The 14258-nt window shown below is 39.7% G+C and overlaps 2 protein-coding genes across 2 annotated transcripts; one reads left to right on the top strand and one right to left on the bottom strand.

Annotated features, from left to right (window-relative positions):
* Positions 1-4948: 4948 nt before the first annotated feature.
* mrpl46 (mitochondrial ribosomal protein L46) lies at positions 4949-11621 on the bottom strand. Its single transcript, XM_062419965.1, has 4 exons — positions 11361-11621; positions 8770-8971; positions 7903-8073; positions 4949-5794 (listed from the first exon to the last, which is right to left on the bottom strand). Exons 1-4 carry the CDS (start codon positions 11619-11621, stop codon positions 5547-5549), a joined length of 882 nt encoding a protein of 293 aa, XP_062275949.1. The 3' UTR covers positions 4949-5546.
* A 530-nt stretch (positions 11622-12151) lies between these two features.
* mrps11 (mitochondrial ribosomal protein S11) lies at positions 12152-14258 on the top strand. The gene is made up of 6 exons (XM_062417317.1): positions 12152-12305; positions 12449-12505; positions 13203-13301; positions 13401-13530; positions 13746-13811; positions 14074-14258. The coding sequence occupies exons 1-6, from the start codon at positions 12217-12219 to the stop codon at positions 14179-14181; spliced, it is 549 nt and encodes a 182-aa protein (XP_062273301.1). The 5' UTR covers positions 12152-12216; the 3' UTR covers positions 14182-14258.

Genomic DNA, 14258 nt, shown 5'->3' with positions numbered 1-14258 from the left:
TATATGTATTTAGAGGTAATATTAGAGGCACCAAGACGAACATTAACAGCATCGCATAGCCTGGAGTGGTGGCCACATATTCACACACACAGATGGCAGACACAGCAACATCAGCATAAAATCCAATTGTGCACCCAATGAAAACTATATCCAATAAACAATATTGAAACTACAGTCTGAAATTGTAAATTAGCTTACTTTGATGATTACAGCAGGAGAGAACGGGGCTCGGTGTCTAACACTGAAATGATTTCATTACAGTCCAATGCTTCAATGCCTCAGTCAGTTGTCTTTTGAAAGGAGAGCAGAGGACAAAGAGTTCAGTCTGTCTGTCATCATTGATGCCCTGATGCCAGTTTTGTCCGACTGACAGTTGAAAAGAGTCTTTCAACAGAAGTTGTTGCCGCCGAATTAGCGGCCACGTACGTGTGGCGCAAGAGGAGGTGTCTGGGTTGACATTGAAGGCTGAATTTGAGCTAAATTTTCTTAATCCTGATCCTCACGTCTTTTTGTGACAAACTTAAGGAAGCAGCTATTTTTCAACACAATTTTAATCTTAACCTATTAATCTTAATGTATTTATTGGTCACATAGTCAGATAATTTAAACGGTATTCATAAATTGCTATTCACTGGATGATTAAGCTAAAAAGCAGGCCTTCTGATTGGGTGGGCCCAAGCAACTCTAGGCCCACACACAGCTATGAGTCAGTATTACAATAAATTAAAAACGGTGACACTGGTAACACATTAAACCTGCTAAAAATGACCATTTCTGTAGATGATCAAATGTTTTTGTAGGTAGGGATTGTTTAAAGAGTGGTTGCTGTTGGCTGGCTGTGCTGAGGTTTGGATAGCAGGAGTAACGGTAAACGAATGCACTTCAACGGTGGTTAACAAGAAGTGAAAACTCCCTCAGCAGACATCTGTTTCACCGTGTAAAGGCGAGCAGGATGGTGCTGAAAGAGTGTGCACTCAGCTTAGACTGTCATTGGATGATTAAGAGTAAGAAATATAGTGCATGCTGGGAGAGTGGAACCGGGTGGGGTGGGTGGGTAGTTGCTAGTAAAGGCGCTTAAGGTGGTCCGGCTCTCTCGGGATCCGGGAGTCTTGCGCTCCTTTTTACCTGCGTGTTTCTGCGCTTTATTGCTGTTACATAAAGAGTCTTAATAAGCTCCTTTTATCAAATGTTTTGGTAAGCTGCTGTGAACGACCGGCCTGCTTACATTCCACTCAGTCATAAGAGATTTGCATAAAATAAAAAAGCAGTAGTGTGTAAACACAGTTATGAGGGGGGTGGGGAGGGTTTGCTGTATTTTTTATGTAAGCGGAGATGTGGAGCAGTCTTTTAGTCTCTAAGTCAGGTTGCCTACAAAACAGAGCTGCCCTGTTTTCTGCAGATGGTTGCTGCCTTCTGAAGCCGGGCTTTGTATTTATAACTACAGATGACACCGACATGTCAGAGTGGAGAAGTTTGACTGCATGCTCTGAGCTTATTTTCACTGCCCTGAAAAACTGCTGCCAACGTGATTTTATACATTTGTTGATGTGATTTCTGCAGCGTTATTTTCATATATATTGATTTAATAATGTTATGTAGTGATGCTGCATCTACAGTCAGTGTCACTGAAGAGGAGACATACTATTCGGAGGCTTTTACCTCTGGTAGTGCATGACAGCGCAATAAGTCAGTGTGGTATTTTTAGCATTGGTCACCCCAATGGAACTGAGCCCCTCACCCTGGCAGTCCCTCGCTCCATGTATTGAACTTCAAAGGATCACAAGAATAAGCTAATAAAAAAAATAAAAAATTCAGCTCCTGCCTTTAAATCAGTTTGAAATCCCCAGTGAGGATGAGGCCGGTGAGCATGTGACAGTCTAGCGGCAGCAGTAACATCCTCTGCTCGACGGGCAATTGTTTCCAAAGCTGCGGCAGAGGTCGAAAACTGGCCGTCAGCCACCTCTGAGCCGCGTGCCTCGTCCTCGGCATTTACCGTCTCTCTTTTACCCTTTCCAGTGGCGAAAAACTGAAAGACCTTTCCTTTGACATTTGTTATCCCGGTGCTATCATGTGCTGTCTAATTGGATGAAGAAGTGGACGGTGGGCTAGCCGCCGGCGGGAAGAGGAGGTGAGCTTCTTTACCGAAGTGAAGCCATGATCTTCTGCCTCTGTCTGCCTCGAACTGTTTGGATGTTTTGTCATTTTTAGGCTCTGTATGATGATGATTGTCAAATATATCTCAAATGATGAATGACTGTAAAATGGACAAATAAAAACTGACTGCTTGGGGACTGAATTCTAGAAAATGATAAAGTTGACCTTACTTCTCTTTAAAGGGCATTGCAGTTTACTTATCATGAGGAATACTGCTCATTTCTTCTTTGGTTCTGGAGGGAGCTTTCCAAAGTCAGAAATAGAGTTGCCAAGAGGGAGAGGCAGCTGGTTCTGGGACTGTTTTTTTACCAAATCTGTATTCCCATTTCACATTATCTGTAAACAATATCTTCATATTAATAATGTAACAATCCTCAAGGTTTATGCTCGGGCCATCAATTTTAATTAATTTAACTTTGCTTCTGAGAAACATAGTCTTGTACCTTCAACTTTTTATCAAAGATGCAGATATTTTCTTAAAGTTATTCATCCTTATCAGCTGATTATTTAACTGAGAGTTTCATGTTCATCCAAACTGTACAAGTGCTCAAAGTGTGAGTTATGTAACATTGTCTATAGGAAAAATGAATAGGATTTTTACCTCCAGAAGCAGAGGTGCAAAAGTAGCTCCTCCAACTTCACAACTCTATTATAACTTTAATAATGTCATTAGGTTTGCGTCTGATTGGACTTGGATTTAATACATTTATTAATGCATTTATTTTAAAAAAGAAAAAAGAAAAAGAAGCCTGTACTACAAATGAAAGAAAGATGCAGTTGAGTGGGATTATAGGAATGTCGGACCCAGTGTTTCGGGCGGTTGACCGATATTAATGACAAAAAATCTCAGCTTCTGAAGCTTCATTTTTGACTGATCTTTTATTAATGTGTCACTCACAAGTTTGCAATGCAATATTGTGTCCCTTAACTACTGGTGACAGCAAATCTTCAAAGGTTTTGACAAAGAGGTATTCTTCTTTTTTTAAAGTACAAGTCAAAATCAATGCCACAGAGATTGAGACATCCTGAATGTTTGTCCTACTCTTCCCAAAATGCATATCAAAGGCATTTTTTGGTTTGTTTGATATCATCAGTAAACCTTATTTTCATTTTCTTATCCTGCATTCATAGATTTAACACCTCGAGCTGCCTTACAACTTCTGTTATTCAGTGAGCAGCTCCACAAGACTAACTGGGGGTTTAGAGTCTTGAGCAAGAGCAACTTGACCTTTGTGTTGATGGGGGTACAGACACTTCTGGTCACTTCCTACCCCCTGATGGATTGAGGATTTAGTCTGGCAACCTCCTGATCCAAAGCCAATTTATCTAACCTGAAAGTCAATTGTGCTACAAACTGGGTAAAGATGCTTACACCAGACTCCCCATGGAGATGAAAGCAGCAGATGTTGCTCTTTTTGCACCTGTCATTACTTTGATCTGGCATCAGGTACCAGAACTGGACTGGAGGGCTGCGGGAGGCCATTGTCAGCCGGCAGCACAGTGAGCTCTGGTTCTGTGTACAAACCAAATTGTCAAACAGTTATAAATGGCCTTTATCAGCTCGCCCTGACCTTCACATCTCCACTGTCGGAGCAAGGCCGCATTGCCTTCAGCCAGTCTCAGAAACACCTCTGGCCACGAACGTTCAGCAACTGTGAAACTACAGACGGGAAAAATCTAATGCCAATGTCTACAACATTAATAACTCTTATCTCGGCAGACACAAATAGAAAGAACAGGCTGATCGCAGGCAGAGAATGGCTCGGGAACATCAGAATGCTCTTACCTAAGAAGAATTATCGGAGCTATTCCACGAGAACATTAGCCTGCTATGATGGATATTTTCAGTACGAGAAAAAGGAAGCCAAGTTGATCAGAAAAGCTCTCTCTGCAGCCCCCCCCCCCTCTGAGGTCACCACACAGGCGTAATTACAGAGCTTCTCACAGTGCTCCTCTGTGAACGATGTGTAAATACTGCCATCTATTGACACACAGAGACTCTGCCAGGCCCACACAGTTCAGCATCAAGTGCGCACTTCAAACTGCAGCAGGAGCATGTAGGGTTCAGTTCTTGGTAGTAGATGGGAACTCATTAATGGCTCCAGCTTTAAAAAACAAAACACTTAAAGCAAGATACTCGCAATTTACTGACATAACAGTTAATGAATTTTGGGTTTTTTGCCACTGACTAAAGCACTCACCGGTGGTTGAACAGTACTGATATGAATAAAACTTCTACAAACAGTCTCAAGTATGGTACTCAAATTGAACTTCTGAGTCAAGAAACACTCGACACAGGACTGAGAAGCTTTGTAATAAAATAAGCTAAAAGTTAAAGAGATTTAAAGTTAAAAAAAAAAAAAAAAAAAGAGCTATGTTCAATGTACTGGTGCATGCAAGGGGAAATCTAACAATATTAATATATTCTATTTGGGATGTTCCTTATAAAAATTGGAGTTAGAGAAGTATTTAACTTATTTAACTGATGAATATTTAAATGATATTCATCTGTGAAGATCCTCAACATGATTTGAAGTTACTCGTTAAATACATGTTTAATTGTTGCTATGGTTTTTTTCTAAACCTGAGGGCTCGCAGGGATTGACCTAAAAAAAATTAAACATTCTCGTAAAAAGAAGAATCAGTTTAATTAGTTGTTTCTGTTTTGTGATCTTTTAAATTCAGACTTCTTGTATTTCACATCTAATGTAATATTTAATGAAAGTGGAATGACAGAGATACGGTTAACTGAACGGTAACAAGAACTGTATTCATGTTGAACTTGTATCTTTTATTAACTCATCAAACATTTGCAAAACACAGATTGAGTGTACTTTCTGCCTTACTGGAATCTTAAAATGATTCTTAATATGATATTGCCAGTTCACTTTTTATATTGAACTTTTTATTTTCAGGTGTATCTGAATGTGTGATGACTGATGTAATGCAGTTGTCATACTTCACCCCTGGAGGCTTGCTATTGACTGATAGTCAGTGTGAGGGCATTCTGGGTAGACATAACTGTAGTTCTTCTTTTACAGCTTCTACTGTCAGAGTCGCTGTAGTCAGCACTGAAGAACCACATTCAGACTTTGCTGGAGGCTTCTTTTTTTATACAAACCTTTTCTGTCCTAATTTGTACCAAGAAACTTTTGACTGATGAGTCAAAGTTTAAAACCCATTCGTAAAAAGGTCATTTCTTTAAAGTTTTACACATACTTTCCATCAGATCTAAGGGTTTTACTGTGTGGAAAAAAAAATTATTTATACAATGAAACATACATAGGTTGAAGGGAAGAACGTTGCATGACACAAGACAGCAGATAAATGAACTTTCTGGGCCTCCTAAATATTATTCTGTAAGTCAGTGTCCCTGTTGTGAAGTTTGGGCTTCACAGGCCGAGGATGAAGCGGTCTACCTTCATCATGTACGCTGGTTTCAGGTATCGCTGCAGTTCACTTTTCTTCGCCCACAGAAAACCAGCATCTGGAGCAGCTGCGGGGCCGCTGTCGGACAGAATGGCTTTGAAGAAGAATACCTTTGCCCCGACTGATCCCTCCGTCCGAGCGGGTTTGGGCAGTTTGTACTTGTACACTCCGCAGGGGGCGTTCCCGAGGAAAGTGGCCTTAAAAGCGGCTCCTGCGGGAAGTGGCTGAGTTAATACAGATGGAGCACTAACACAAAGGTTGAGTGAAAATGCAGATGCTGGCTGCTGTAATGTTTGCTTTACTCCACCGCCCTGTTCCTCCTTCTCTGCTGTGACAATGACACTTTTCTCAATTCTGTTTTTTTTTAATCGAATCTCATGTCGTCTAAATCGTACGGCCCCAGCAGGCTCAACAACACCATGTTAGGGACTCGCTTCCCACTGAGTCCAGCTGCATTAAATATGGATCATCTCCCGCTACTGTACTGGAAGTCGCTTTAAATAAAACCCTCCGCCGAATGGCAGATGTTAATGTCAAGTGGAAAGTCTTAATGAGAAGTGATTGATGGAGTCGGGCGCATTAATAGTTCACGAGCAATGTTGTGAGACCGTTTAACACATTCACTCACTGGGGTTTTATTTAAGAATCCAGCTCTTTTTGTAAATGCTAAATATCATTTCCCCTAATGTTTCCAAGATCCATAATTGTTACTGGATCATTTGCTCCAGTTTTTTTGCCAGCTGTGACCTCTGAACCTTCACTTGCCTCCAGTCAACCGAAGTCTATTCTGCGGCTGACATCAGTGGAGGTCTAAGTGAATATGAAGAGCTGGGACTGAGAGGTTGGAGGTTTAAGGAGAATTTGTTGCAGATAATATAGATGATTGTACTTAAAGTGGCACACAGCTATTTTATATAAGATGATATCAAACTTTAATGATCTTTATGCTAAAACTGGGTCAGAACAGCAGCAGAAATTAGGATAAAAATGCAGTAAGAACAGTACAAACAGAGCGTGTTGAAGAAAAATGCAACCTGGAGTACTTCTATTTAGGATAGAGATGGTATCATGCGGTACATCCTATAATACATATTAACCACATATTTCAGAGATATCATGTTATATTTTAAACATGATATCTGTTGAAATCACCCGATTTAAGGAGAGCATGACTGCTGTTTGCAGCATGTTATGGAGATGATGATGTTGGTGACTACAGTACATGCAGCTGAAGAATATCATACAGACTGTTAGATTTAATTGGTTAAATATATATATTTTCTTTTGAAAATAACTATCACTGTTTTTCATTTTATAAACTGCTATTCAGGAAGACAGATAGGTTTCCCAACTCAAGCTTCATTAAGCTCCAACATGAAGGATTTGAACTTGTATAACTTTAGTGACTCCTTGTGGGGCTTTTAAAAACAACACTCACTGAAGGCGTAAGAACAATTCTTTTTTAAACGACGCTTGGAGAATCCCATAAAAACTGACACATCTGGGATTTGACACATGAGGAATTCCTCTTTAGTTGAAACATTTAAGTCTGTTTCACTTCTGAATCACACTCAGATTCACTGACAGGTCACTGATTGGTCTGGGAGTGTATCCTGCTATGATGTCACACTGTACTGACACACCTTGGGGTACACGGCCCCTTAAACCTACTGGAGGTCACCGAAAACAGGAAGTGCAGAGTTACTTTTTAGGTATCTGCTATCAGCCAAAACTGACAGTGGCAACATTAAGGAGGTAGGCCTGAAACAATAATTACGTTACCGATGTATCGTACAGTAATGTAATTATCGACATCATCATCATGTCTATATATCGACTTCATCATATGATACATGGACATAACTTTGATTTTTTAAATTTCAATATTGCCACACTTCACATTAGCAGCTAAGAGGCTATTATATTATCATTATATCAGTGGTATAAAATGATCTTCAAATGACAATAATATTGTTTATCCCGATTATTTCTGACACAATATATCGTTCAAAACAAAAGTAGTTATCGGATCAGGCTTAGTTATTGGAAAAACAGCCAAGAAAACACTGCTTACATTTTTTTTTCTCAGTTATTTAGATTAAAATTGATCATATCACAGAGTTAGTTCATGGCAGTTCTACCTGGATTTTAAAAGCTACACTGAACACAAAAAACTGCCCCATAATTCAACAGAATTTTAGGAAGAGACACTAAATACTCTAAGTATCCAGAGAATAAAAACAGTGAAGCTTCAGAATAACAGCAAAAAATCTTAGCTGAATCATTTAAAAAATGGCCGTTGTTTGTGTTTGATGTTACCTGGCAGGGAGGCGAGGGCTCTCTCGGCCGTCTGCCGCAAGGTTTCTCCTTCCTGCCACTGAGTCTGAGGTAGCAGCCACAGCTCTGAGCCGCCCACCTGCTGCTTGGCCAAGAGAACCAGCGAGTCGGCCAGGCAGCGCTCCACTGAGGTCAAGTCCTTATCCACGTCATCTAAAAAGACACGAGACAGGGCCGTCAGTCGTTTCATAACAGCTACAGTATGTTTCTCTGCGACCGTCGAGCAAAACTCACTGAAACTTTTGAAATGTCACAGGGAAGAAAATAGAAACTGGGAGTGCTGGAGCGAATAGATTTCCTGAATGTCACAAAAACAGCATTTGAATCCTGCACTGACAGTAATGGTGATTTAACTTCAACCTAAATATATGAGATGCCTTCAGATGATCTCATTTTCCGTTCTTTTTGACTTTGATTAATGATTTGGGGAAGACAAAGGGCTGAATACTAGATTATATCTCATATAATTACATCTATTTCATCAGACATGTTTGTAATATTTAAATATATTTCTACGTTTTGAATATTCTGTGGGGCTGCAGTGAACCATTATTTTTATTATCGTATAATCTGCCAATTTCTCGATTGATTGATTAGTTGTTTGGTCTCTATAAAATGCCAGAAAAAGGTCAAACATGTCAATCAACATTTTCCAAAGCCAAAGGTGACGTCTTCAAATGTCTTGTTTACTCCACAAGCCAAAAATATTCAGTTTACTATCATAGAAGATTAAATAAATTAGGAATTAGATTTTTTTCTTTAATGATTATAATTATAGTTGATTAATCAAGTAATAGTTGCAGCTCTAACAATCCGGTTTACTCAGTTGACCCTTTTTCCCATACTGACCTCTGATCCTGGGCGCAGGCTGGAAGTTCTTAAACTTCTGCTCCCAGGCGTCTTCCAGGTCCTGGCCCAGCACGGTCTCTTGGTGCCGGTGGTCGTCCTCTTCGTCGGAGTCGTAGTCGCCTGCCTGCTTGCGACTCATCCTCTCGGCCTCCTCCAGCAGTCGAAGCTCGTGGTCGGCCAGCATGCTTTTCTCCAGCTCCAACTGAAACAAACAACCAAACAGCTCTTAGACTCAAAATTTGAAGACCTTTGTTTATGTAACTGATTTGGAAACCTGTGGTGAAGGTCATGGAACAATATGATTGTTATTTGACACATAGCACACTTTACCTGAGCGCTATCCTACACTACTGCTGATGTCACAGTGTATTTTATCAGGATATGCCTGATAAAAGTTGACAGAAAATGAATTACTGTCCAGCCTTATGTGAAGCGTATAACAAAACTGAGTATACCCCTCAAATCCTCTATTTAATAGAATTGTATTTATTTTTTAGGAAAAATACAACAAGAATTAAGTCAACAGAATGTTTGACTTATTTAAGTATAATGAAAGATTCATATTTAAGAGCACACTTCAACTAAAGTTAGCACAGCCTGCATTTGTGACTAAATTATTTTATTTTTTAATATTTTGAATTGATGATAGCAATCCAGATCAAATCTGTGCAGAAACTGTTTGTCGTTCTTAACAGCTGATTATGTTCAGCTGCTCTTTGCTGGAGGAGTTTTGTTGCTGTCTTCCTTTTTAAAATATTCTAAAGGTTTTCTGTTGGATTCAGATCAGTATATATATTCGGCCAGGTCATTGTCTTAATTTTTTTCTTCTTTAAAACTCTTGTGGTTTTTGTAGTGTGTATGGGATAATTACCATGCTGGAACATTTCTCACCTGCCAAAATTCTTAAGACTGGGAGTCATTTTTTTTTCAGTATTAGGTGTACACACTTGCAATCTTAGTGCCATCTAGAAATGTTATTTCTCCTACACCTTCCCACTCATATCAGCACACTCCCACCTCCATGTTTCACAGTGGGTCACTGTGGTAGGCCTGGCCAGGTCTACTCCAAACATGCTGGACTCCATCTGATCCAAACTGATTTATTTTGGTTTCATGTGACCAAATAATGTGCTGCCAGAACTCATCAGGCTTTTTTTCATGTTCTTTGGCAAAGTTACATCTGGCAGTTTTGTGCCATTTTATGAGCAATGCTTTTCTTCTTGGACTTTCCTTCTGCTACTGGTAGCATGGATCCTCCTGTACCTCCTAACCACTGCTGTTACTCTGCTTTGGCTTCTGTTCAGAAGCCTACTGGTGATCTTGCACCCTCTCCCATATTTATGAAGTCTCACAATCTGTTTTTTTACCTGTTCACTGAGTCTTGTTGTATTAGACACAACTCAGGCCAAAACTGACATTGTTGTGGTGTTCAATGGTTCTTTTATAAGCATGTTCAGGCAGTTAGTCTTAACTGAAAGTCGCATGTGTACTCACTTTTGCTGTATTGAGCTTGTTCTTTGAAAGGCGTGTATTTTAAATTTAGTTTATATAACCTGTTTTGTTTTTAATTATAAATAAGCTCAAACACTCTACACTTCACCCTAAAATTACTGCAGTTATTACAAGATGACACAATATTGAATCATTAAACATTTTAGTGATATTGCAGAGGTGTATTCAGTTCTGTTACTGTATATCTGGCTAAATTGATGCCTTCCCATTTTTCTCATGTATGAACAGTTCCATACATTTTAAGGCATGGAAGACATTTATTTTAAGTTATTTGTAGAGTGATGAGCCTGAGAAGAGGTTCACAAATCAGACAAACAAGTGATTGATTTCTCTTTCTGTATTGAATTGGGTTTGATAATAATGCAGGTTACTTGCACTCTATGAGTTAAAATGCCTCCAAAAATAAGTATGCCATTTTTTGAATAATCATTTATTAGTTGAGCAATAAACAGACACGTTTTAACATGAAACCAGAAGTTGAATTGAATTTTGAGAGCAAAACAGATTGTATGACCCGAATAGGATGTGTATACCTACCACACTGAAATTAGCTTCTGAGTCGGGATTAAAAATGAAAGTGAAGGGAAACATAAAGAATTGTATTTCGCAGCTTATTTTCCTTGTTTACACCACTTACACACAATGTAATAAAAGCCTTAACGTTGTTTAAACCCATATTCAGACTTGTGAAACCTTCATTTTGCTTCATTAGTTTTTTCATATTTAGTCCACGTTAAAAAACATTTCGCTTAGACACTTCACTCATTTATACTAACATATACTTATTTTGTATTACTTTTATTACTAACTGCTTCTACTTATTTACATATACGTCTTTGTTTACTTGTTCACTTGCTTAACGTGACATTTAATTTTGTTTCGCGCCATTGAATTGTCTGTACGTGACGCAGTGACTTTACCCGGAAGTTCTTGTAAACAAACATTTTGATTGGCTCTTACCAGAGGCCACGCATTTAGCACGTCCCGACCATGAAGCACGTTTTAATGGTTATTACACTAATGCTTAGAGGTGACTGGACAGCTATATACATATTTCAATGAGACAAACGTAAAGTTACCTGCTGCATCATGGTGTTGAACTGCTGCTCTATCGGGCTGCAGTCCGCTGAGATGACCGGCAGCCTCTGCAGACACACCGCCGCCATCAAACTCCACGGTGAAGTCGTTCTTTCCGTTAAAACATTGGTCTGTAAAGTCGCCCGACACACAGAACTACCGGAAAACTGACGGAATACCGAGTTCCCAGCCGCTGTCCTCCCGAAACAAGTCACGAACTGTAAGAGAGACCGACTTGCCATCTTCCTACAGGGCGACGCCATCTTGTTTTGCTACGTTCAATGTCTGTGCAAGAAAATGTGACGCTAGTGGTTACATATAAAACCAGATGGAAGTGGGATATTCAACCACATTTCCCCCCCTCAACGACCACTGAATATAAAATAACACATGTTAGTGCATAAAGTGCAAAGTATAATTGATTAACTTCCCTATGGGACGAAGCAGATTTACTTCTTTTAAAGAGTGTTGACCTTGTTATTATAATATTTACGAGGATTTGCCAAGTCCCTGAAGGCAACAATTCTACCCACAGTTCTGTGCAAAAAAGGAAAGGTCGATTCAGATAAAAGTAGGGGAGCATGAATTAAACATACTTTAAAAAACGGAAATATATCATTATATTTACTACATAAATACATATTTACATTTATATAGATAATATTAAAACGTTTCAATCAATTTTATAGGTGGTTATAGTCTTTGAAGTCGCAGTAGTAATATAATTATGACCGTGCCACCCCTCCAAAAGTAACGATATTGCTGCTCTGGTCTGGATTAGCTGAACTTTCAATGTCACGTTTGTTGTGTCCATGTTATGTGTAACGGCTGCTAGCGAAGTCTTTAACAACGTGAAACATGTATAAATTCAACTGTATATTAGCCAGTTCTGCGAGTAAGGTTTGCCGACAGTTTGCTGCCTCCTTGCATGCAAATGGAAGCGCACTGTAAGTGTTCTATGGTCTACTAGCATACGTGTTAGCTTGTTGGCTAGTCGTGACAGTCTGCTGTTTGTACATATATTGGTGATAATCACAGCTGAGTTAGTTTTTTAGTATGAATATTTGCTGATGAAATGTTGTGTGTGCAGATGTGCGAGCGGTGCTGTCAAAGTGCAGGACGCAGCAGCAGCCACCAAAGAATTCAGGTCAGACGTAGCTTCACATCTTACATGTCACTGTCTAATGATTGAGTTATTCTGCGTTGCACTGCATAAAAAAGTCTGGCTTAAAACAACAGTCAGGTGTCCATATGAACAGTGGAAGTCTTTCCTCGCTGTAATCATTCCCCCTGTTCATACTGACTATTCAAATTGCAAAAATCCATTAAAAAGATGTGAAGCTTCTATTCAGCTTCAGCAGTCTGAGTTAGTCATATCAAGTGATATCTGACACATTTAAAGTATTTTTAACATCAAATTCCCTCTTTGTGTTTCCCTGTTGAGCTGTGTTGGAAGTATAGTAACAAAAAGAGGGACTTTGGCACTAAAAACACTGTAACGTTGATACATAGAAGACTTGATTTGACTCATTTGCACGACTGAAGCTTCATATTAGCTTCATATCAACCTTTAATACATTTTTGCACAGGAGGACTGTGGATTTTGTCCTCCATTACTTACATTGTAAGTGCATTCTAATGATCAGTATGAACAGGAGGAATGTTTACATCATGAAAAACATGTTCCAGTGTTTATTTGGGCACCTGACTGTTGTTTTAAGAGATTTTCAAAATTGTGAACCTGTCCTTTATACATGTGTGCAGTTTGCTCAATAAATAGAAAACACAACTCAATGCAGTAAATTCACATTCACGTGACATTGACCTTAGTTTTATCCCTTCAGCCTCACTCCTCCGCTGCCCGGGGAGGACAGTCCACTCAGGTGGGCTGGGAAGAAGTTTGATGAATTACCAATCCTTCACATTAAAGCCACATATAACAAGTAAGTATAAACAGTTTATGTGGGTATGTAAGATTAGCACATTGTCAGCTAAATGGTAAAGTAGCCGATGAGCGAGTAAACTGTCTTGTCCTGCACCAGCACACACATCCAGCTGACAGACAGCGCAGGACAGTCGATGATCAGGACATCCTGTGGAGCAGAGGGCTTCAAGAACGTCAAGAAGTCGACACCGATCGCTGCTCAGACCGCCGGCCTGTCTGCTGCTACGGTAAGTCCTCACATTATCTGAACTCTGACAGTCCGTGTAGCAACTTGTTACTTAAAATGAAACGTCTGTTGATAGTGAATGACTCTAAGGACTGTGTGACAGTGGAGCAGCTGGTGTTAAATGCTCATTCAGAGTGTGAATTAGTCTGATTTATGAAGGGTGGCCCATCATTGTCTCACTGATCTTTTATACTGTACGTCTCTTTCTCTGAACAGAAAGCTACAGCTAAAGGAGTGACGTTTGTGCGTGTTGTGGTCAAAGGTCTTGGCCCTGGACGTCTGGTGAGTAGAAAATATATTCCTGCTTTAAGGAAACAGATTTATTAGGTTGATTATAAATGGACACAATAGGACCATAAGCTGAAAGTGAAACTGTATTGATTTTAAAAGTGGATGCAATACATAAATAAACCCATCCCTGCAAAGAACCTAAAGCTCCTAATTAATATCAGGCTTTCTTCTTATGATGATAATCTACACTGACACCTTGATCTGCTCCCATTAGCTTTGTTAATGAACAAACACATTTCTCTCCGCTGCACAGTCTGCGATCAAAGGCCTGACGATGGGAGGCCTGGAGGTGGTATCGATCACCGACTGCACCCCCGTGCCACACAACGGATGCCGCCCACGCAAAGCCAGGAGGACATGATCTCCGAAACTTGGTGTAAACAGGAGGAAGCCGCTCATCTTGTCATATGCTAATAAAGTGTTTTGTTGTGTAATTTC

Source organism: Scomber scombrus, chromosome 1, assembly GCF_963691925.1.
Source record: "Scomber scombrus chromosome 1, fScoSco1.1, whole genome shotgun sequence".
In the NCBI taxonomy this organism is placed as follows: Eukaryota; Metazoa; Chordata; class Actinopteri; order Scombriformes; family Scombridae; genus Scomber; species Scomber scombrus.
This window is presented reverse-complemented; position numbering and strand designations above follow the sequence as displayed.